This window comes from Leptinotarsa decemlineata, unplaced genomic scaffold (genome assembly GCF_025532065.1).
Source record: "Leptinotarsa decemlineata unplaced genomic scaffold, Ldec_3_MD MMD2_P_RNA_scaffold_9, whole genome shotgun sequence".
NCBI lineage: Eukaryota > Metazoa > Arthropoda > Insecta > Coleoptera > Chrysomelidae > Leptinotarsa > Leptinotarsa decemlineata.
The window spans coordinates 14,697-39,002 of record NW_027412536.1 but is presented as its reverse complement, the minus strand read 5'-3'; the positions used below and the strand labels follow the sequence as shown (position 1 = coordinate 39,002).

Sequence of the window (24,306 nt, the reverse complement as noted above, 5' to 3'; positions counted from 1 at the left end):
TCATCTTTGCTAACGGGTTCCTGGACAATTTCGCATACAGTCTGTTAGTGATGAGAGTATTGACCCTTTTGTAGTATTTCGATTTATCCATAATTACTACTTTGTTACCTTTGTCGGCTTTCGAATAAGAAACTTCTTTATCTTTCGCTTTCGCTTGATAAGTTTCTTTTGGTTTTCATCTTCATTTATTAAATGTTTCTGTTTATCTGTTATCATGTTCCTGAAAATTTGTTTCCAGACTTTCTTCCGAACTAGTCCCTTCGAGGAAGCATGCATATATTGAATCGAACTTTTGACATTAGCAACGATACCCTCAAGGACTTTTTCGAAAGAAACCTTTGTTCCTTATCAAACGATTGTGATTAATGATTTTTGACAATATTTATGACTTTCGGAGTGGCTTTTTTTGGTTTATTCTTAGATACAAGGATTTTGAGTTTCTTATTCAACGTACACATTTTCCTGATATATTTTGATTCAATCATCTGAAACATTCCTTTCTGACAGTCATTCTATTGTGCGTTATCATTTTAGTCTATCTAAATAGTCTTATATATCTTATATAGTCTTATATAGACTATCGCTATCTTATTCTAAGACACTACGGTTAGTGTACAGATGATCGATTTCTTATTCAAGCCATTTTTCTTTGACGAATTTCTAGACTTTATCAGCGACTGAAGATTCAATAGAAATATTTACGTAAACAAATTTTGGAAAAAGTTAATATCTTTTACAGCACTTTAGAAACCAAATATCTGCTTGTATTAGCCTAATTTTTGTTGAGTACTTACGATACAGATTCAGTTCCGTACAAGTACATTGTGACGGCCAGGTTAAGGGAACTTCGGGAAATCCAAAAGACAAAGTCGAGAATTTGAAAAGGCTGGAATTTACGAAATTAAATGTAAGAACTGCGATGCAAAATATTAAGGACAGACAAAAAGATGTATTGAAATAAGATATAAGGAACACTTAACAAACCTTGAATATGGAAGACCAAAAATTCAACAGTCGCCCATCATATTTTGCAACAAAGCCATTCCATAGACTTCAGTTCATTAAGAGTAGTTAGGCAAGTTAACAAAAACAGGCATTTGCCTATGAGGGTGTAGAAATAAGTAAACATAATAATATTATGAATAACAATGATGGACCAATACCTAATAGTATACTTTGTAGCTTGTTGAAATAATATTTTGATTATTAGATTTACCTGACTATTACATAAGGACACATTGTAAAATCAATTTAAGACTGCATTTCATCAGTTCGGACTTCCATTGTCTAATATGATATGGATTGATTTGGAATTCTTGAAAGAATTTGTAAAAATTAAAATAAATTAGCTGAAAAATAACAATTATATCAATCGAAAAAACTGAAATTATAATGAAATGAAATACAAGCAACAACCAAAAAATCAAAAAATTGAACTATTAACAAGAGATGAAAATTGAAAAGTAAAAATTATAAGATTTCAACCAAATTACACCACGCGACGTTCCGATTGTGGAATCGGAATTTTTTCATTGTTTGGTTGTTGCTTGTATTTTATTTCATTTCTATTTTAGTTTTTTCGCCTAGTATAATTGTTATTTTTCAGGTAACCTTTTTTAATTTTTACAAATTTTTTCAGGGATTTCAAATCAATTCATATCATATTAGACAATACAAGTTCGAACTGATGAAATGCACCACGAAACATTGTCAATCACTTTCAAACAAATAATTTAAGACTAGTAGATACGGCAATATTTTGAAATTAATTTAAGACACTCAAGACGCAATTACCCAGAAGAAGTATAGATAAGGATACCGTTGTAAGTATATTTAGTTTAATCTTCCTTTTGAAGATGATCACTTGGTGATCGAAACACGTGTCGAGGTGTTAAAATAACGGTTTGGTGTTGGGAAAAAACTCCAGTAATATTTAATTTGTTCATTCATTAGATATTGTAAATTTTTGAATTCTTTAATTTACACTCTCCAAAAGATTTGGTCACAAACTTTTTCTCCTGGAAATTAGGAGATTTGAAATCATTATTGAACTCAGGATTTTCTTGTGATCAACATATCATTTATTATCTGATTGGATCGTAGATATGTCTATTATTTCTAGAGTATAAAATGTTTTAATTCAGATGTGACTTCATTATCACTGCTTGAGGAAGTTATACATATAGTGAAATACGTATCCACGTTTTGGAAATATTCCGTGAAAATTTCAATATATTAGTGGGTTTTGATACGGATTTTAATCAAGTATTAAATTTTTGAAAATATCGATAGATAATTCCTTTGTGTTATATGAGAATGAAAAGTTATTTATTCCTTTCTTGACATTACTGTGTAATTATGATTTATCGCATCCAAAGTTCTCGAAGTACATTAACAGCGATCATTTCATAGAAGAGTATCCATCGCTCATAAAATCAAATACAATATTCTTGGAATATAGTGTTTGCCAACAATTTGTCAACACGGATGGTTAGCTATCCATGCGACGGAAACTGATTTTTCTCTTTTAGAGATTAAATTTTACCCTGACTATTGTCAGCTAGATAACTGGACGAGACCTTTCTAGTGAATCTTTCGTTGTTACAAATCTCAATTGATTACAGCCCTACTTTGGAAACTCGCTATGTTTGCTAAAACTTGATGGCGTGCAAAATTATTCTTCCCCTTTAATAATCCATTTTTACAAATTTGTGATTTCAAAAAGTTCCCATCCATTCACAGTAATAACATATTAATCGAAATCAATACTTACTATAGTATCAGAACTCACATGACATGAAATTTCAATTTTTGTGCATATTTAAATAAAGGTTTTTCCAATTCCATGAATATAATTTTGAAGATAACTATGGTAATTCATTTGTGAGACAACATTTGTACGATTTTGCATCGGAAAATTTTCATATGAACAGTTTAATCTTCTAATTGAATTTTTGTAATTACTTCAGTGGACATCAATTCAGTGGTAATATTTTACAGGAATGATTTTTTGGATTTTTTTTCTCCATCATCATACTAAAAATGTCGGTAACTTTCAATAAAATAAGTTAAGTATTATAATAATAAATACTATGCTGAATAATTTGATGGTTCAAAAATTGATTAGAACTATGAAAACAAAATATATTTTGTATTTTTTTTTATTTATTTTGTGTATTTCCTATAATGTTATCCAATTTGGTTCTGAAGAGCCTTAGGGTAAGTGTCTCAAGGTGAAACATCGATGTATACCAGTGAGGATGACAGTGTTTCATGTAAGTGCAATTTGTTACCATTCATTTAAAGTAGAACTCATGTGAGTTCTACTTTAAATGAAACTGAGTATGGAAAAGTATCTCTTCTGTATAATTCGGTGTTCATATAGAAGTATTTGTTTCGAAAGAATTTTTTTCTTTCGTGTAATTCAGTGTTTATATGGAAGTAGCTGTTTCAGGAGGACTTTCTTTCAGTTTGTGTCTGAAAGTTACTTCTTTGCATGATCTACACATCCATGTATAGAGTTACTCATTTTCAAATTGATTACTGTCCCAAAAGTTAATCACTCCTAATAATATAACCCCTTCAATTCAAAATCTAAAAACTCTTGCTAGAAGTTGAACACATTCTTGCTTCATTCAGAAGTTATCCACATTTTATTATGATGTGTATTATGATTATATTATGATGGAGACCTGTAAAAGCAGGTGAAAAAAAATTAATGAATGATAGATTTTAACGAAGTAAATTGTCTAGGGAGAATGATTAGATAATCATTCTTAGTCTTATTGAAGGAAGGAAACTTTCGAATTAATTTTTCATCACTTGTGTGTAGTAATGAATATTACTGGAGTTTTCTTGCAACACCAAACCTTCATTTCAACACCTCGATAGTTTCGATCACCAAGTGATCATCTTCAAGAGAAAGATCAACCTGTTTTGGTGATCGAAACACGTGTCGAGGTGTTAAAATAACGGTTTGGTGTTGGGAAAAAACTCCATAATAATATTCATTACTACACCAAAGGTTCCAAACAGTGCATCAAAAGGTCAATGAGAAGTTTAATTGATAGAATCCTATAAACGGATATGACTTATGACGAAGAGCAAAAATAATGCCGTATTGGTTGAGGGAAAAAATATGAGGAAATCCCAATATCAAATGTTTTCATGGGCATGATATGATATGTGTATAGATGAATATCTATACGTTCCTGATTGATTACAAGTTTTAGCAACGCACAGACAAAAAATTCCGGGTGCATCTGGATAATCAACTGGTGCCACAAATTCAACAATAAAAAATAAAATATACAAATAAAATTATTATTTTTTGGGTGCAACGTAAAAAATTCATCCAGTTACTGCAAATGAATGCACAGTTTAAATGAATTTATCTTATAAAAACTTTTTTAAAGCAGATTCAATAATCAACATGGTTAAACAGAAAAGTTATGAAATTTCAAAAACAATTTCAACAAAAAATAAAAAATATTACTGGAGTTTTTTCCCAACACCAAATCGTTATTTTTACATCTCGACACGTGTTTCGATCACCAAGTGATCATCTCCAAGAGGAAGATAAAACTAGAAACTACTCAAAACTAAAGTTACTTATGCTATTCAGGTACATCATACAGGTAGGTAATCAGTAATACCACCCGTACAAGTGTACCACCCTACATTAATTTTACAATTGACCTTTCTATTATTTTACAATATGTCCTTATGTATGTTTAAATGTTACAGCTATTTATAGAACAATTTTCAGCTATATAAAATTAGTTTCACAATATTGCCTATCTAAATATATTTACAATGTGTCTTTTTGTGGTAATCAGTAAACCCAACAATATTATTTCAACAAGCTATATAGTATGCTATTTGGTATTGGTCCGTTATCGTTATTCATAATATTATTATGTTTACTTATTTCTACACTCTCATAGGCATCTAGTTGCCTGTTGTTGTTAACTTGTCTAACTAATCTTAAAGAACTAAAGTCTATGGAATGGTTTTGTTGCAAAATATGATGGGTGACTGCTGATTTTTCAGGTCTTCCATATTTTAAATGTGCTATGTGTTCCTTATATCTCACTTTAATAGATCTTTTTTCTGTCCATAATATTTTGCATGGCAGTCCTTACATTCAATTTCGTAAATTCTAGACTTTTCCGAATTCTCGACTTTGTCTTTTGGACTTTCCAAAAGGCTCTGCACGTGTCGAGGTGTAAAAATAACGATTTGGTGTTGGGAAAAAACTCCAGTAATATTCATTACACACCAAAGGTTCCAAACAGTACATCATAAGTAAAAAATAAAAAATCGGAAAGTTGAGTAGAACTGATTATCGGTACCAACGGACTCCGAAGTTGCCCATCAAAAATTCAAGGAACACTTTCTGGTGAGATTTTCACTGGACAGTTTACAAAACCGCAATATCTCACAATGAAGTGTTACTCGAATACATTATGGGTTTTCAACAAGAATAGACAAATTCAATCACATACATTAAAATCTACTTGAGAAAGAACGATATATCTCTGGAAAAAAATCATCGTACATTTCGCTGATTAGTGAAATGCACATCACTCATATTAAACAATAGTTTGCAAACACTGAAATAAACGCAGGTCATCAAGCCTAAAAACAGCCATAAATTTCCTAAATATATCGATTGAATAAATTATTCAAAAAATGGAAGTATGGCTTGCAATTCACTTGAAATATTTTTGGTGTATCATTATTTCAGTTTTATTTCAAATGTAACTGACATATTGAAAAAATGAAAACCAGAGAATGTTTATATGCTCATCTCTCTGAAGCTGCAACTGAAAGAATTATTCGTAATAATATATATTCCATAACGAAAAAAATGATATCTCATTCAATATAAAAAATCCCTAATTTTTTTTTCATCCTTTGAGATTCATTTTAAAACCGAACTAATGTCTTTCTCACTTGTCGCTTATCTATAGGTAAATTTTCTTTCATTCGTACTTTTTCTAATACTTCTATAAATAACCCTAGAGAGCCTTGACTGTGCAGTTGGAAAATTTTAACACGTATCTTACGCCCTTTATAAAAAGGTTATTTATGCCTATATCAGGATTCTCGTCAGCAAATATATATCTTCACACACCCTCGTAAATTATTCTTAATGGGATTGCTTCAGGAAGCCGCTCTGTCGAAATATTCTATAAAACGGCCTAACTTCTCCTGGATCAGTACAAAATTCAAGACTGCAAGTTGACAGTTTAGTTGATTTATGTAGTCATAGATGATTTTTGTTTACAAGAGTTTCAATTATTAACGAATAGTATATGGTGTAATACAGATAATTGTTATATTGTGACTGAAAATAACATATCGAAATCCGGTGAAATCCAATCACTTTTCCATCATTTTTATATCAATTTAGTAAACATTATTTTAGGAAAAATATTATAAAGTGTTTATTTCACCACTTCAAAAATAGTTAATGTTGTTATTCTTTGCCACCAACTAATAGATATGAAAAACATGACAACTAACTAGATTTAGATTATCCATATGGTTGAATATATATTTTTCGAGAATAAATTCGTATAAACGTACACATTTTAGAAAGTAATCAAAAAGAGAACTCTAGTAGCCTGTTATGTCATTATTTCTACCAATTACTTGGACAGTTTTGTGAAATTGAATAAATTTAGATTTCTTTGTAGTAGAAATATATAAGGAAGTAGACATCAAAGAATGTTTCGTCTATCCTAGATATCTTCGTAGCTCATGAAATTTCATCGAGTGTCAAGCTAATTGTATGAAATCTGAATAAAAATGTTTTGGCGATCTCAAATTGTTTTCCTAAAGCATTTCTGTTCGGATTTTTGTTTTCAATAACAACAGTGTTTTGTGAATTCATCTGGATAGTTAGGATATTCGTTTTTATTTAGAAAATTAACCAAAAAATTCACGCAAGTCGGGGCAGTAGTTATCCTTTTCAGGTCCTGGCCGTTTTCTTCCTTGTTGGTCCTTCGTGAGATGTCGTCCTGGTATCCTTTACACTATGTAGCCTCGTGAAGGTGCGATCTGATCATTTGTATAGAACCTAGATAATAATAATATATGAATACGTGTGGTTCATTTTTTATAGCACGTTAAAAAAACTCGCTATGATAAATGCCACCGTTCATTGAAATTTTTTCTCAGTTCGTACCACAGTACCACAATTCTATGGACTCACATGTGGATGGGTTCACATTCTCACATTTACTTCTAGTTTCATTTACTTAATTAATGGTCGAAACTATAATGATGTCTCAATTTTGTCAGAAAAAAATTGAGGGACTGTGGGATTGTATCTGACTATTTAGATTAGGGATTAATGAAACTGTGTATCTTAGATTAGTCAAACTTCTTAGTGTTAGCCAACTTTGAATTTTCATCTAATTGAATTCATAGTAAATATTATATAAATTCATGAATTCAATGAAGACTTTATGCAAGGGTGAATATAATAGATTATATTGGAAATATATGTAGTTAGTTCAAATTTAGTTGTATAGTTCCATATGCAGAGCAGTATATTTATCGCCCAGAGAAATTCAGAGGAAAATCTCAGTGAAATATTGAGACGATGAGTATAAAATTTAATTCTTTTCCAGATTCAATGTGACTTCAAAATTGGACTTTGAAAAACCTGTGGATATACTTTCAACTCATTTCAACCTCTCTTCTTTTTTTCGTTAATTCAATTATTGTGACTTTAAAAATATTTCAAAAAGAGTTCCGATATCTGTAGACTTAGAAATGGTAGTTTAGTCGAATGTTTAACGCAGTTGTTGAAAGAGTAATAAAAAGTGTGTGCTAATTTCATCAAATTCCTTAGTCACTAGCTACAGCGCGATTATTTAATTATTAGTAGCTTAGACACGTACCTAGCTGAAATTTCATGAATGCTAACATTTCGTTTTCTAGAAAATGATAGATTTTTGTTGTCTCTATTCGTTTCCGCACGAAAATTGAATTGTTCACTAATAATCTTTTCGTTTTTTAGATTTTATGTGGTCTCTGGGAGCTCTACCAGACGGTAAGTGGTTATTGTAATATTTATAAATTCTGATGACAGAAATTGCTTTCAATATTCTTATTGGAACTGTTCTTCCAACTTCATACTGAAAATTGCTTATTACAGTAAAATCATGTTTCACTCATCTTTATCGAAAGCTGAGAGTAACGCCAATTTGATAGTGCGTACTTGAAACCTCTGACGTAAAATTAATCTATCAATCTCCTGCGGAGATCATTATGACTCGGCTAGCGAAACGCTCGTCGAGAGACCGTAATTTTGTTCTGATGTTAGGAAAGTATTCTCAATAGATTAACACCAATGTTGACATATTTATATCATTATGGCACTAAATTTATTCTAATAACATGAACATATGTCACAAATATCATATATTAACGAATCTAATCAACCAATATATAATAACCCAAAAAAGAATCAACTTCATTATTTATTTTTCCCATCGTTAGTCTTGATTCACGAGAATAGTAGATATTCTGGGCTAGATTCAAAACTCATTTTCCTATGAAAAACTTGTATTATCACTTTCGACATGTGCAATATTGGAAAATATATGGCGTAGGCTATTATTAAAATATGTTTTTGATAGTTCTGAAGCATTTTGTACGTTTTTACCATCGCATCGATCAGTACACACATTCTATAAAGTTTTGTAGCAATGTTACGTATATTATCAGTTTCAAAGAAGTATTGCACTTCTTCGAATCCATATTGTACACCATATTGTAACCTTCACTTATAAGTCTTCCAAATCTTAATATAGAAGACACATAAGTAGAGATATAAGATAATTACAATCATTGATCGAATGATGGAACTTTGGTTGATAATTTTACCTTGTGCACTCAAATCTAATTGGGCTCAACAAATCGATTATTTAGCAGTTGTCGATCGTCTGCGAACGTTTATCACTTAAACTATTTTCTACTACAAATAGTATGAATGCCTTGACAAATCTCCGTCAAACTAACCATACACAGATTTACTAAGAGAGTAGAAAATTCATATGGTTCCTCTTCTCATTATTTGTTTCACATAATTTTTTAGTCTCGGGAGGAAATTAACATTGCATTCCTCAAAGCCATCTTTTCTATAACATCTTGATATCCCACTTTCAAACATTATAATTTAGCTTCTGCTACTTTTCCAGTATATGACTGACAAAATGTTTTCATTTAAAAAAATTATCAATATGTACTGACTTCAATAGTGAGAGAAATCTCCAGGGCTTATGAAAATGGAATTTTTGAAACATTCATTACGATTCAAACTGGTTGAATAATTATTTGGCACTTAAAATAGCAATTATATTGTGAGAATATAAAAATGGCAAGAGTATCATTCAATTCATAATCATGGGCATAATTATAAGAATATTATATATTAATATATATCAATAAAGTGAAAGTAGTACATTGTGAATAATACCGAAACTTTTGAATATGAATTCCAAAAACTACACGTGACGATTTGATCTCCACAAACTTTATTTGAAAAATATATATCACAACATGTTTCGCTAAAACATTAGCTTTTTAAGTGATTTATACTTCAAGTTGTTCTAAACATCAATATTTGTATACTACTGGTAACCATGATTGAGACTACCTCCAAAAAATTACCTGAACTAACGTACCTGTTCAATTATGATCACCTGAAGCATATTACCTCACATCCACATCAATAATGATTCTTTCTCGGTTTTTAAGAAAACAAGTTCATTAATGGTGATCTATTCAAATCTAGTTGGTTATTCATTAGAATGTTTGAATTTTTAAGTTTATTAATGTCCATTGATTTCAAATGATCCAGTTTCAAACCTTTATTTTCTATGTGCAAAATTTCGAACTCTTCGTTGAAGATATGATTTTCTTCTAGAAGATGATTTGAATATGTTGAATTTGTTTTCTCATTTACATAGCTCGTATGATGTTCCTGGATTCGATTCCTGAATGTTCTGCCGGTTTGAACAATATACACCTCAGGGCACGTTCCACACTTCAATATATATACTCCTGATTTCTCGAATTTGGATGTTTTGTCTTTATCATTTTTAACTAACTTTCCCAACGTATTACTTGTTCTATATGCAATTTTAATATCTCGTTTCCTCAAAAATGAAGCCACTTTTTCCGTTGGTTGTCCAATATACCTTATCAATAGGAAAAACATCTCGTCTTATGGATTTCCCATAATTAAATCTTTTGAGGAGTAATAAATAGTGTTGTTAAATTGAAAATAATTTTGTTTGAGACATAACGACAGAAGGTCAATTATTTCTCGTTTTATGATTGAATTAACTCTATTTTTATCTAATAATTCTATTACTGAAGTAATAGTATCACCAGGAGGTATGCTGGAAAATAGATTCTGCACATCAAAGATAGTAATTTTGCGTTGTCTGGTAGAGGTATCTTCTCTATTTTATTGATTAAGTCATATGAATTTTGGTTGGAAAATACAATGGTTCAAGATGATATTGATTAGCCTTTTTGATAATTTAACTGATGGTGTAGTGACAAAGGAAACCACTGGTCTAATTGGAGAACTCTGTTTGTGCAGTTTTATGAGTGAATATAATTTGGCATTTGGGGGTTCATCAATGTTAATTTGAACTTTTCCCTTTTAGTAAAAGGTATGTTTGAATTTTTCAAAAAATATTTCACTTGTCTTTGGAAAGAATTAGTTGGATCACGTTTCAGCATTTCAAAATTTACTAAATTCAAGAAATCAAGGGTTTTGTTGACATATAGTCAATTCGGTCAATGGCAACCACAGTATTGCCTTCATCTGCTCTAGTCAATATAACATCATTTTCGTTAATTTTACTGCGTATTGATTTACAAGTTTCAATTCATTCGTAAAACTACCTTCTTTCAAAAATTCTGATTTATGATATGTGACGCCTGATGTTTGTTATTAATGCTATTCAATGCCCCTCCTAATGCCATTTCTGTTTCGATCCCCAAAATTTCAAAGTTGTTAGTGCTATTTTCATTTCCAATATTATATTTGGAACCTTTTTCTATCAACACATTCTCCGTGTCTGTGAACTGAAACTTCGATAAATTTATGAACCTGTCATAAAATTTATGATTCGTGAATTTCTTTCTAATAGGTAGAGATGTTTTCTTTTCTATTAGTGAATTTAGTTTTTTTTTTGAGTGCAGTACTTTTTATGAATGATTTGATTTACTTGTTCTCTTACCTTAAAATTTGAAATATCGAATTCTATATTATGACACCTATGAAGTAATTCCGTGTGTATTACCTCAAGATATATATTTGTGTTGTCCCTCTTGCTATATTCCAGTTTTCGCAATTCTTTCGTCAATTTCATTTTTCCCGTTTTTATGCCATCTTGCGCTGCCTGGCTTCTATTCGATGTTTTCAGTTGGATGTTCAAAAGGTTTAATTATGGGAAATCCATTAAGTCCCTTACTTGCAGAAATTTTCATGGATAATCTAGAGAAGTCGATCTTTAAACATTCTTTGATTATAAATTTCTTCTACTGGCATAGATATGTGGATGACTTTTTGGTATGTTTTACAGGTACTGAGAGGCAATTAGATACAATTAATAAAATTCATGAAAACATAAAATTCACTATTGAAATAGAAGCAGACAACGCAATCAATTTCTTGGACCTAAAAATTAGTAGAATGAACAACAAACATGATTTTTCAATTTATCACAAACCGTCCTATACGGATATTACTATACATTACAATTCTACACAACCTTATCAACACAAAGTAGCAGCTTATAATAGCATGATTCACATATTAGTCAATGTTCCTCTTTCAATAGATAATTTCGATGAAGAACTTAATATCATCAAGAAAATTGCGGTTAACAATGGGTTTTAAAGCCGAATCAATAAACAAAATACTTGCCAAGATAGTCTACGCAAGACCGATTCGAGACGTTTTTCCTATCGATAAGGTAGATAATAAAAATTATAGAGCTTTAACGTATTTTGGACAACCAACGGAAAAAGTGGCTTCATTTTTGAGGAAAAGAGATATTAAAACTGCATATAGAATAAGTGATACGTTGGGAAAGTTAGTTAAAAATAATAAAGACAAAACATCCAAATTCGAGAAATCAGGAGTATATAAATTGAAGTGTGGAACGTGCCCTAAGGTTTATATTGGTTAAACTGGCAGGACATTTAGGAATCGAATCGAGGAACATCATACGAGCTATGTAAATAAGAAAACAAATTCAACATATTCAAATCATCTTCTACAAGAAAATCATATCTTCAACGAAGAGTTCGAAATTTTGCTCATAGAAAATAAAGGTTTGAAACTGAATCATTTGGAAGCAATGGGAATTAATAAACTTAAAAATTCAAACATTCTAATGCATGACCAACAACATTTGAATAGATCACCATTATTGAACATGTTTTCTTAAAAACCGAGAAAAAATTATTATTGATGTAGATGTGAGGTAATATGCTTCAGGTGATCATAATTGAACAGGTACGTTAAGTTCAGGTAATTTTTTGGAGGTAGTCTCAATTATAGTTACCTATAGCATATAAATATTAATGTTTAGGACAACTTGAAGTATAAATCACTTGAAAAAGCTAATGTTTTAGCGGAACATATTGTGATATATATTTTTCAAATGAAGTTTGTGGAGATCAAATCGTCAGGTGTAGTTTTTGAAATTACTATGGATCTCCATCAAGTAACGGTCGAATCAATCAGAAAATTCTGAATATGAGTAACAATTGTCAACACCTGTCTCATTTCTCCTCATTCATTCTCTTACTTCTAGCAAAATTATTTTTCTTCGTACTCCAGAATTTCTGGTAACTTTATGAATGGCATTATATGATGTATGTATTGTTGATAACCTGTATAAATAAATAGGATAACCTACGGAGGTTGTTACAATGATCATATCAATAAGAAGGTACAACTTGAAAGAACAAAACTGGTAACTGATTCAAGTTGCCTAAAGCTCCCCCATACCTAAAGTTCTGCAATACCTAAAATTCTGCTAAATGCCTAAAGTTCTGATATCACTATTTTCGCCAATTTCTACCAACTTATTACATCGCAAGCACATACCTGGGTTGGTCATATGATATATCTGAAAAATGATTGATTTTTATAATCGTGAAGTGAAAAATGAGTTTCACAATAACCCAAGAGGTGGAGTGTAAATATTAAATACAACTGGAACCTTTTCTAGCCAAAGGTTTTTGATATAAAAAAGTAATTTCAGCAAAGTCGCAGAGAAATCTATTACTTTTCCAAAAATATTTCCACTAACACCTTCTATAACTGGAAGCATAAGACAAAAACTCATTCTTCACTTCAAGTAATTCAACAGGGACTTGGATCTCTATCTTTATCATCATATCCGCCATATACGCCATATCCAGTCAGTTTATCGCATTCATTTGTTTTTCAGGTTTTCCCGCTGCGGCTTACGCCGCTTACGCGGCCGGTCGAGGTTACTCAGGCTACCCTAGTTTCGGACTGCCGTATCCAACAGGTAATGCTTTGACCAGTCTACACCACCACCCGCTGCAGCTGTTGTCATACCCTCTGGACCATCATCTGGGAGTGTACGGTAACGCTGCAGCGGCTAGTCTGCATGCCATGCCCCTGTGAACGTTGGCAACACCGCGAATCGGGCAACATCGGATAGTAATTTCATCGAGGCCGATGAATTTCCTAGACAGAGAATAACACACTGGCAAACACAGATATCTTTTTCTCAGTTAGGCATAGGCAGGATTTTTTGTGAAATTTTTCTAGCCCGTCTTCAGATATCTGTGAATCGGAATATCCTAATTTTAAATGATAGGCATCCATTATTATATACAGTCGAATGATACTTTTCAGATTGTGGAAGATTATTAACAAAAAAAAGTCAGTTTTGATTCGGCAGATAAGTTCTGAAAAGGGATTGAAATATAGTACTGTTAGATCATTTTTATAATTTTTCTAGAAAAAAGTAATCAAATACAAATTGAATAAAGATTCAAGTATAACGTATATTTCTACCATTTTCCTCAGGCGCTTAATTTCCTCCGTTATTATTGCAATCAGAAATATCTTTTGTAACATTTGTATAGTTATTACGTGAACATCTGATGTACTGTTTTTTATATTAATACATGCATAACTGAATTTTGTCTATGAATACAATACATATTGTTCAAACAATATAAATAATTCATGGGGTATTCATGGGGTTTTTTTCAAGTTTATTCTCTTGGGGGTATTTTCTTGCTTTGCTTTCTCTTTATACGCCCCTGTTGTTTGTTGTGTTTACTTTGTTTCAAGAAAATCAACAACTATACAGTGAATTCAAATAAGTTAATATATTTATATAGGAGCATAAGAAAACGTAAAGTGTTACACCCTCAAATTTAGAATGCCTAACTACTTTGTACTGTTACTTCGTAGTGAATACTTATATATCTATGATAAAAATGGTGTAGACTTCTTGGCGGGCACTGTATATTTTCTCATGTTGAAAATAATTATTTATGGACATTCATTTCCTGAATAACAAAATCTTCCACGAAAGTGTTAACGAATAATCAGTAGGAAGATACTTTCTATCATCAAAAGTTTTTTATATCGTTATGAAAAAATACTTCTAGGAGAGATTGAAAATGTTCTTGAAATTAGATGATAATCAAATTGACTTTTTTTCCTAGTATCTACTATATTCATCGTACCACTTGCTAGATTGACGTCATCGAGAAAAGGTGCTGGAAACTTCATACATCCTTTCATATTAGTATTTATCATTATTTGACTTCAATAAAACAATAAATAAATAACCTAATGAATAATTTCGCTGCATAATTCGTGACGAAATGAATGAACATATTGTGAAATTTTATTCTTCGTGACTGGTTACAAATAGGCATTTTTCTGTCATTTGCAAGAATTTTGAAAAGTGTCATTTCATTTATGTGAATTTGAAAAGGGTTATATATTTTATTTAGGGGTTGATCTCTGAGAGGATTATTTGAAAAATTGTGTAATATTTTGGAAAAGGTTTACAAAACCGCGTGTCGTTATGCAATAACTTACTTGAGTAGGAATACCTGCCATTCTATAGCGAAACACGTGTCGTAGTTTTGTAAAACTGTCACAGTGAAAATCTTACAGTAATTTATATGAGTGAGTTTTGATGTCCATGATCCATTTAATCTTCCATTTCCGGTTCCATTTAATCTTCGAAAAATAATTTCACATTTGAATAGGTAACGAAATATATAAAAACAAGCTTTCAAGTTAATGTAACTACATTGTCACTGAATTACAGATCTCTATTGAACTAAATCACATGAAGTTTGAAATTCTTTGAAAGAAATGATTAAAACTATTATTTGAATTGCAATTTTTCTGATAGACAATAATTCTTTAATGTATCGAGTGAATGTTAGAAATGTATCAAAACTTTTTTGAAAACTAATTATCCAAAATAATATTTTGTTTTCGAAATGGAGGAGCGCTTCTAGTTTTCTAGACTACTTCAGAATAATTAAAACAGGTAGGTGAATAATGGAGGCAAATTCTCAATTCATGAATCTTATTAAAAATGCTATAATATCGAAAAAATTACTAGTCGTCTCAATTTTTCGCTATGATAATAAATATCCAATTCAAAAACCTCAAAATTTACTTTTGTTACGTGAAGAGGGCTGGAAAAATGTCTTTTTTCCATGATAGCTTGAACTAATATTACTCTAGATAGAACATGATAATATGCGCTAGGTCTAGTTTAGTTTAGGTCAATAAAAAGGTAACGAGTAAAACTGTTAGGTTAGGTAAAAGGTAACGTTGTGTACGATAGTGGATCCCTAAACCATTCCCAGTAATGTATTTTAGTCTTGAATTTTAGTTCCGGATTTATCAGCTATTAGTTGAAGCCATTCCGTTTGCATATGGATGACACAAACAAATGCTACAACACTTTGAGTTTGGCACAAACATTCCATTATTATCTTCAATGAATTTAAGTTATCAAAATTTTGATACGTCGCTCTACATGTTCATCTACTTGTTACAATGAAATAAGTGAATTACAGATTGAACCGTCGAAAAGTAGTGGGTATTTTCTATAATTATTATTATGATATTTTTTTATAATTTTTCAGAATGTAGATGGTTGAAAATATGAAATAAAGTAGCCATGAAATCAAAAAAAGCAGTTGTATGGATCGCATGATATCCGGGTATCATGAGATAAATGAGATATGAGAATAATGTTTTATCACGATGGAAAAAACGGTATGGTCTTAAGTCTTTAGTATCAGTAATTTCCAAGGATTTATTAGTGTCTCCCGATTAATTGACATTGAGTGAATAAACATCTGCCATATAGGTAATATTATTTAAAATTTTGAATTTGCTGTTATTATTTCTCTAGTTTGAAATAATTGTGAAGTATAACCTTCTAAATACGCCCAAAGCCTAAATCTCTGCATAATCAATAGTGTTCTGATTTATGTTTTCATTCAGCATGCAATAATATACAACAACATGATTACATTATTTTTAAGAATTCATTTGTGTCAAGCGAAAGTAACAAGAAGCATTGGCTCCTTCACAAAGAAGGTATTTTAAGGAATATTATAAAATTATTGATTTTTGTTATTTCATATTGAACAAATAATAATCTTATATTAACATAGTAGATCGACGTATCGATATTTTTTGAAAGGCTTGAAACGGTAAGCCATATGAAAATTTGAACATATATTGTTATTGTTGCTGTGACAGAATATATAATACCATGTGTTATGAAACGCTTATTCAAAATATTTTATATAATTTTCACTATTTTCACCTTGATGCCTAAATGTAGTCGTCGTATCTGTGCGACGCCGTCCCATTACCCTCCATCCAGATACACTTCGCGAATGGACACACCCCACAAGATTTTGTAAAATATTTTTCTTCATTTTTATCTTTACTATTGAATTCGATAAATTTTTTTTTAATGTTGTTTTCTCAATGAAAGAAATGAGGTATCGTGCTACGTTCACCAGAGCATGGTATCAGTAGATATTGTGGTAGTAAAAAAAACTAACGTCCGAACTAGGTGTACCTTTACGCGACGCGTGTTCACTGTTTTACCGTTTTTAATAACTTTAGCTGGGACAATATTGTGAAAACTTTTTATTCAATGCTTCACGAAGTGATCTCGATAATTAATGAATTCTTGAATTGCAAGAATATCTTTGTTTGCAGTCATAAGAACGTAAAAATTCATTTGGATCAGTTTCCAGTTTAGGATCAGAACTCCTAAAAACATGGATAAAAAATTATTATTTTACTTAAAATCTCTCTGAAGTTTTTATTTTCAGATATTCGAAGTATTTTTTTATAGCAGATAAATTACTAACAAATTTGTAAAATGTAAGTGGGAACTTTCGTTAGCTATGAAATTATTCAAATTATGACAAATTATACCATCTACTGAACCAATTGAATTTCTCAATTTTTGTAAATTTGATAATATATCTGAAAGTTATGGTACAGTAAGTTTATAAGAGCATTTTAAAATTAATGATTTCTGCTGAAAATTGTTTGTAATCTAACAATGGAATTTCCCTTTTACCACTTATGGCATCAATAGGAGTATGCTCTGCTCCTATTAAACTGATGAAAACTTGAATTTATATCGGCACTGGAATGTGCTTCGTTAGCGAGAAAAGCTCAATTCTGAGAATTCAGAATTTAAGATAGTATAAAGAAAATACTTTTGTCCAATTCTTACTAAGTTTGTTTGAAGGTGATTGACAATGTTTCATGATGAATTTCACTAGTTCGGACTTCCATTGTCTACTATATAAAATGATTTGAAATTCCTGAAACAACTAAAAAAGAAGAATTAAAAATGAGATAGCTGAAAATAATAATTATATTAACCAAAATAAACCTGAAATGAAATAATAGTGAAATAAAATACAAGTAAAAATAGAACAATTGAATAAATAAAAATGAAGAAATGAAAAAAGAAAGAAAATTAAAATAAAAAGTGAAGAGATTCCAAGTCACGTTAGTTCACGACGTTTCGATTGTTAGTATCTACAATCGTCTTCGGGTGATGACTGGACTGATTCCTCCGAGAGATGACTATTTATAGGTCGTTCGAGTACTTTCACTTATCCCCGCTTTCCATTTTCCGCTTCACTGGTTCCGTGGGAGATGACCGTTTTGGCAGGAGTTGGCCATTTTTCGCTTGATGATGGGTTTCCATATGTTGCGTATTTCTACGCTGGCTTGGCTGAATACGTTGTTGGACAACATGTATGCGGCTTCCTTGAATTTTCTCCTAAACCAATATCCCTCTCTGTGCAAGATGTTTGGACCCATCAACACAACATCGAGTGGTCCCAAGCTGAGATCTTGCACAGAGAGGAACATTGGTTTAGGAGAAAATTCAAGGAAGCCGCATACATGTTGTCCAACAACGTATTCAGCCAAGCCAGCGTAGAAATACGCAACATATGGAAAACCATCATCAAGCGAAAAATGGCCAACTCCCGCCAAAACGGTCATCTCCCACGGAACCAGTGAAGCGGAAAATGAAAAGCAGGGATAAGTGAAAGTACTCGAACGACCTATAAATAGTCATCTCTCGAAGGAATCAGTCCAGTCATCACCCGAAGACGATTGTAGATACTAACAATCGAAACGTCGTGAACTAACGTGACTTGGAATCTCTTCACTTTTTATTTTAATTTCCTTTCTTTTTTCATTTCTTCATTTTTATTTATTCAATTGTTCTATTTTTACTTGTATTTTATTTCACTATTATTTCATTTCAGGTTTATTTTGGTTAATATAATATTATTATTTTCAGCTATCTCATTTTTAATTCTTCTTTTTTAGTTGTTTCAGGGATTTCAAATCATTTTATATAGTAGACAATGGAAGTCCGAACTAGTGAAAATCATCTTACTAAGTTTATTATTTGCTACGACGGGTTTCGGTTTATTGTTTCTAGTAACTTGAAAATGGTCAACAGAGACCGATCGTAACAAATAATAAACTCAGTAGAAATTAGACATAGGTATTTTGTGTATCCTTCAATCAATATGAATTTCTACAAAATTCGAACAACTCAGATTTTACTCTCGTACAGCATCATTTATGAAAATGTAAAATATATCTTATAAACATTGAACCACAATAATTTACCAACTAAACATATTATACGAGTATGCAGGTGAGTTCTATGTATGAAACTGAATTCAATAATATAATATAATCTGAATTTGCCACTTATTCAATAACCAAGTTTTAATCTCCATAATGCTAAAATAGTTCCCACTGAAAATTTTTATTATAAATGTTTCAACTGACTTATCGGAAATCGGGATTTCTAAAATGACGTTTAAAATCATTATGTAGATATGTCATTTGACAGAAGCAGTTTATTCGAGAAGTAGTTCCATTATGAAACGGAAACGGAGTCGTAATAAAGATTCCAGAAGTTCCCCACCAAAACGAAAAAAATCTAGCACAAATAAATTTCCTTTTTCTGAAAACCGACCTCCATCTATATTTTTCAGACAAATATGTTCTGTGTGTGAGCCCATGTTCCAGGTTTCTTTGGTAGAGGTTAGAAAAAGTCTCAAAGGATTACTGAAGAACCATTTGAAGGCAATTAAACAAGAACTTTCAAAAATGGTACTCAATCAATTCACCTCCAAGACATGTTTGGCTTGTGGCCCACTTCTTACAGATGAAGCAAAAAAAATTTATAAGCAGTATACTGATATGATAAGTGACAAATTTGACGAGATCAGAATGCAAAGCGATTATATTTGTGAGTCGAATATGTTCAAAAAGTACTCTTTCAAGATCGACGGATGAATTCGAAATTATAATGTTTGGTTTCACACTTTGTTGTCGATATAGACATTCTCGATATTTGTTGTGAAATTTTCTGTAATATATAAATCGCAACGGATAATTTTATTTCTTATTTTGAAAATTTTTCCAAAAAATATTTCTAATAGATGGTACGTTGATAGTAAAAAGAAGAATCAGAAATGTATTTGATTAGTCCGTAGAATTTTTGTTGATAACGTAATTCCGTACTGATGAACATCAATTCCATCAATCCTTTTTGAAATCAATTGAAAAAATATCATCTTCCTCATTGTAAATGATTTTTATTTTCGAAAGGATGCATATACACGTTTAAATGTTGAATAGGAACGGAGATTCACAATGAAAAATTTGTATAAATAACACTCTGATTATGCCAAGTTTAAAACATCATATTCTTCTCCATTTTGAGTTTTTGAAGAGAATCAACGTGGTTAGGAGACCCTCATGACTGGGTTGATCTATATACAAATGATCTACAATTTTCACAATTAAGTTATACTTTTCCAAATAATCATGTTTCCTTCTACTCACATATTTTTCGCAATAATATGATATTTCAGTTTTTTTTCATTGTGTCATATCACAAGATCGGGCTTTCTTCCCATTTATTCAACAGGCATCCCTTGAATTCACTCTAATCAACTGTTCATACACAACATTCAAAGAAATTCGATATTTGAACTCGCATTCTTTGAAATATTATTCTTCCTGTAATTATTGCAAAAATGTTTCCTAGTTCACTAACGACTTCGTGAATAGATGAATAATACCCATGAATAAGATTGAGTCGTAGCAGCTGGAAACATATTTTTGTAAAAAAAACCTGCATTCCTAACAAGATGGAACTTCACCTCAACTGAACCTCATTGAACAATTAATGTAATACTCAAATACAAAACTGAAAATAAGAATCAATGCTGTTTGTATAGAAATCCAGTTTTTCAAAGCGCCAAGGAATAATTTAAGAATTTTAGTGCAAACTCAGTTACGTTCCAGTTATAAGGTTATTGTTTGAAAATTCGGCAATAAACTAATTGTCAGCAATATACAAGGTTTTGGTGTAATGATATTGATACCTTGATTTGATCACAGTTTTCTCACAAAATATAAAAGCTTTTCTCTATTGCTTTATACGTATGATATATAATTAAATTCAAAACTTGAGGACGCTAACTTGGTTAGCGGAACGCGTGTCGAGAGACCGTAATTTTTTGTTCTGGTGTTGGGAAAGTTTTTTCAATACGTATATTTTTTTCTCATTTTATGAAAGATACCATTTACAGTAACTGAAGTTCACATTTCAATATTTACATTCGAGTTTGCTGAGTTGATTTCTTCTTACCATGTAGTGTTACACTCACACCAGTGTCAATTCCTACCTCTTAATCTTCTCAATGAGCCCGACAATATTATTACACATTATACGCTATCACGAAACAAATGTCAGTTCGAGCTCTGTATCTCGCAATTGAATTATTCACATTTATTAACGTCGTTTTAATTCCAATCAACGCGCACGTTTTCCATACACGTGATGAGTTATAATAGCTATTGTTTTGTTTGAAAGTGGTTGACAATGTTCCATGGTGAATTTTATTAGTTCGGACTTCCATTGTCTAATATGATTTGAAATATACGAAAGAACAAATAAAATTAGAATGAATAGCTAAAATATCAATAATAGACAATGAAACGAGAAATGAAAATACAGTAAAACGAATAAAAAAAACAAAAAATTAAAAAATAAATAAAAGAAGATTTTAAAACAAGTTACTTCAGGACGTTTCGATTGTTAGTATCGTCCCGAAGACGATTGTGAATACTGATGATCAAAACGTCGTCAAAGTTGGTTTGAACTTTTATAATTTATTTTTTGATTTTTTGCTTATCTTTATTCGAATTCCTTTCATTTTCTATCCTTGTTTTTTTTTCGTTTTATTATATTTTCATTTCACGTTTTATTATTTATTATAATTAATATTTGAGCTATTCATTTCAATTTGATTTGTTCTTACAAATATTTCGAATCATAGTTGACGCATATTAGACAATGGAATTCCGAACTAATGAAAATCAGCTATTGTTTTGAAAGGCGAAAGCATTGATTCACGTTCGTTAAAATGATTATATTGAATTACCCAAGCACATTAGTAATTTGATCAGAAATTCTTTCAAAACCTTTCACGAACCTCGTTTAACTTGGTAAAACGATGATTTTTTCAGTGAATGACTAAGTATTTTCAACTTATCCAAACTAAATTCAGCAGTAACGAAATTATTTCAGTATGTAGTGCATATTGTAAGCGATTTTATTTCCGTTCCACTCCATTTTTCTCCTTCTTCACTCCGTTACAGTTTCTAGGTTGGTATTCATGTATTCATTTTCTACGTTTTTAGTATATCCACTCTCAAGATTTATTATTCGTTTCTTGTATTCATTTTTTATTTGAAATATGACATGTAGCACTGTTTTTATTTGAATTATTTGCATATGTGAGATTATATATCTTATCAAAATCTGTAATTTTGGTATATATATAAATTAATGGAAATTGTTACAGTTTTCATATTGATTTCTTCTCATCAACTTATATTCTGGGATAGAGTAGAAAGGAATAAAAATAATGCTCATTTTCGCATAAAAAAACTTGAATGTTTCTATATTCTGTTTAAAATATGTTTTTCCGTTAATCAGCTGAAAGAAACCGATCCTCATGAAGTTATTGATCCAAACAAAGATAATTCAAAAATGTAATGGACTGAAAATATTATGTTTAAATGGGTTTTTACAAAATTGCATCCCTAAGCATCTGCTAAGCATTCGACAGTTACCAGAATAAAGCGTCAACTTGACATTCGTCCTCTAATAATTGATTAGATAAGTTGATGCACATGTGCAATATTTTCTTGGAAATAAAAACATTGTTAACAACGATTGTGGAAAACACATTCCTGTTTGCAAATTTCCCATTGATTTTTATAAAAATATAGGTCCATAGTATAGCAAAAATGGTAGTGAAAATTTTAGCTAAAAATAAACTCCAGACATCATATGCGATATTTTTTGAAGAGATAAAGATGAAGTCGATTTCTTGTAAAAACAAAAATATTTTATGTTAGTCATTTATAAGAAGTAATCTGATATTTTCCATCAGAATCTCTTTAGAAATAAGTGAAGATATAAAGTAAAATCAGTGGAAAAAATGCAATCAATTTTTAATCAATTTATAAGAAGTAATCTGATATTTTCCATCAGAATCTCTTTAGAAATAAGTGAAGATATAAAGTAAAATCAGTGGAAAAAATGCAATCAATTTTTTGATTCCACTATCTGTCGTTTCTCATGTCGTTTCCAAGAGCTTCATTGAACGAAATATAAATTTCGAAAGAAATTATTTATATAACAAGTATATAAGATGTGTGACTGTATATATAATTTTAAGACTATTTATAAGTATTCGATGTTATCCAATGACAAGGATTTTCAAGCAATATGAAATAAACAAATGTATACCCTTAAAACCAATGACTGCATTTTTACTCCTTGGTAAATGATTTTTGAAGACCAGAAAGTGCAGAAACAACATATGTTTGTGAATAATTCAACTTGCTGTAATTTTCACTGTCCATTCTTTGGAATAGATGTTGAAAAGAATGCAAATGCATTTTCTATTTCCAGGTATTACATTAACCAAACTTTCTGGAGGAAATATATTCAGTTTCAGATTGTTTTCGGAATTCAAAATTATGTGTAATATATCTTTCGTGAATAACATTGTTCAAAAATGGTAGTATACTTTTCTGGAAGTTTTTTTACCAAAGGGTGAATCACAGAAAGGGCAACTAGTCGATATCTGAAAGTTCGGTTATTTAATTAATTGGTCTACTCGATCAACTCTTCAGACAAATTTCAATTCAAAATAAGTATGTTTTGATCATGTGTACTGTGGAAACTAGAATAAATTCTGTGGAAAATTGCTCATGATTTCTTTGAATAATAAAAAAAAATGCAACTAATTGCAACTGCAACTAATTGCAACTGCAACTAATTGCAACTTAGATTCAAACAACCCACAACCTTTTTCAAATGTCTTGTTATCAGTTGAACAACCAGAAATATAATACACTATTAACGGGAGACGAGCAAAAATAATTAATTTGAAAACAATATAATATTCAAATTGAAATATTGAATTAAAAAAATCTTCGTTTCACCAAATGATATGTAGCACTTTTTTTGTGCATGAAATATTCAATAAAAATGAAAATGAAATATATATAAAATGGAATAACTGTATATAATATGATTTATGAAGAGAAAAATGAAACAAATGATAATA

General features: G+C 30.6%; 1 protein-coding gene across 6 annotated transcripts in view; it reads left to right on the top strand.

Annotated features, from left to right (window-relative positions):
• Positions 1 to 24,306, top strand: part of Rbp6 (RNA-binding protein 6) — a 1,483,108-nt gene that overhangs the window by 1,444,238 nt on the left and 14,564 nt on the right. For all 6 annotated transcript variants that reach the window (XM_074170375.1, XM_074170376.1, XM_074170377.1 and 3 more), the window contains 2 exons: positions 8,036 to 8,068; positions 13,503 to 13,586. In XM_074170375.1, the coding sequence (XP_074026476.1) occupies positions 8,036 to 8,068; positions 13,503 to 13,586 (117 nt within the window). The remainder of the gene's footprint in view (positions 1 to 8,035; positions 8,069 to 13,502; positions 13,587 to 24,306) is intronic.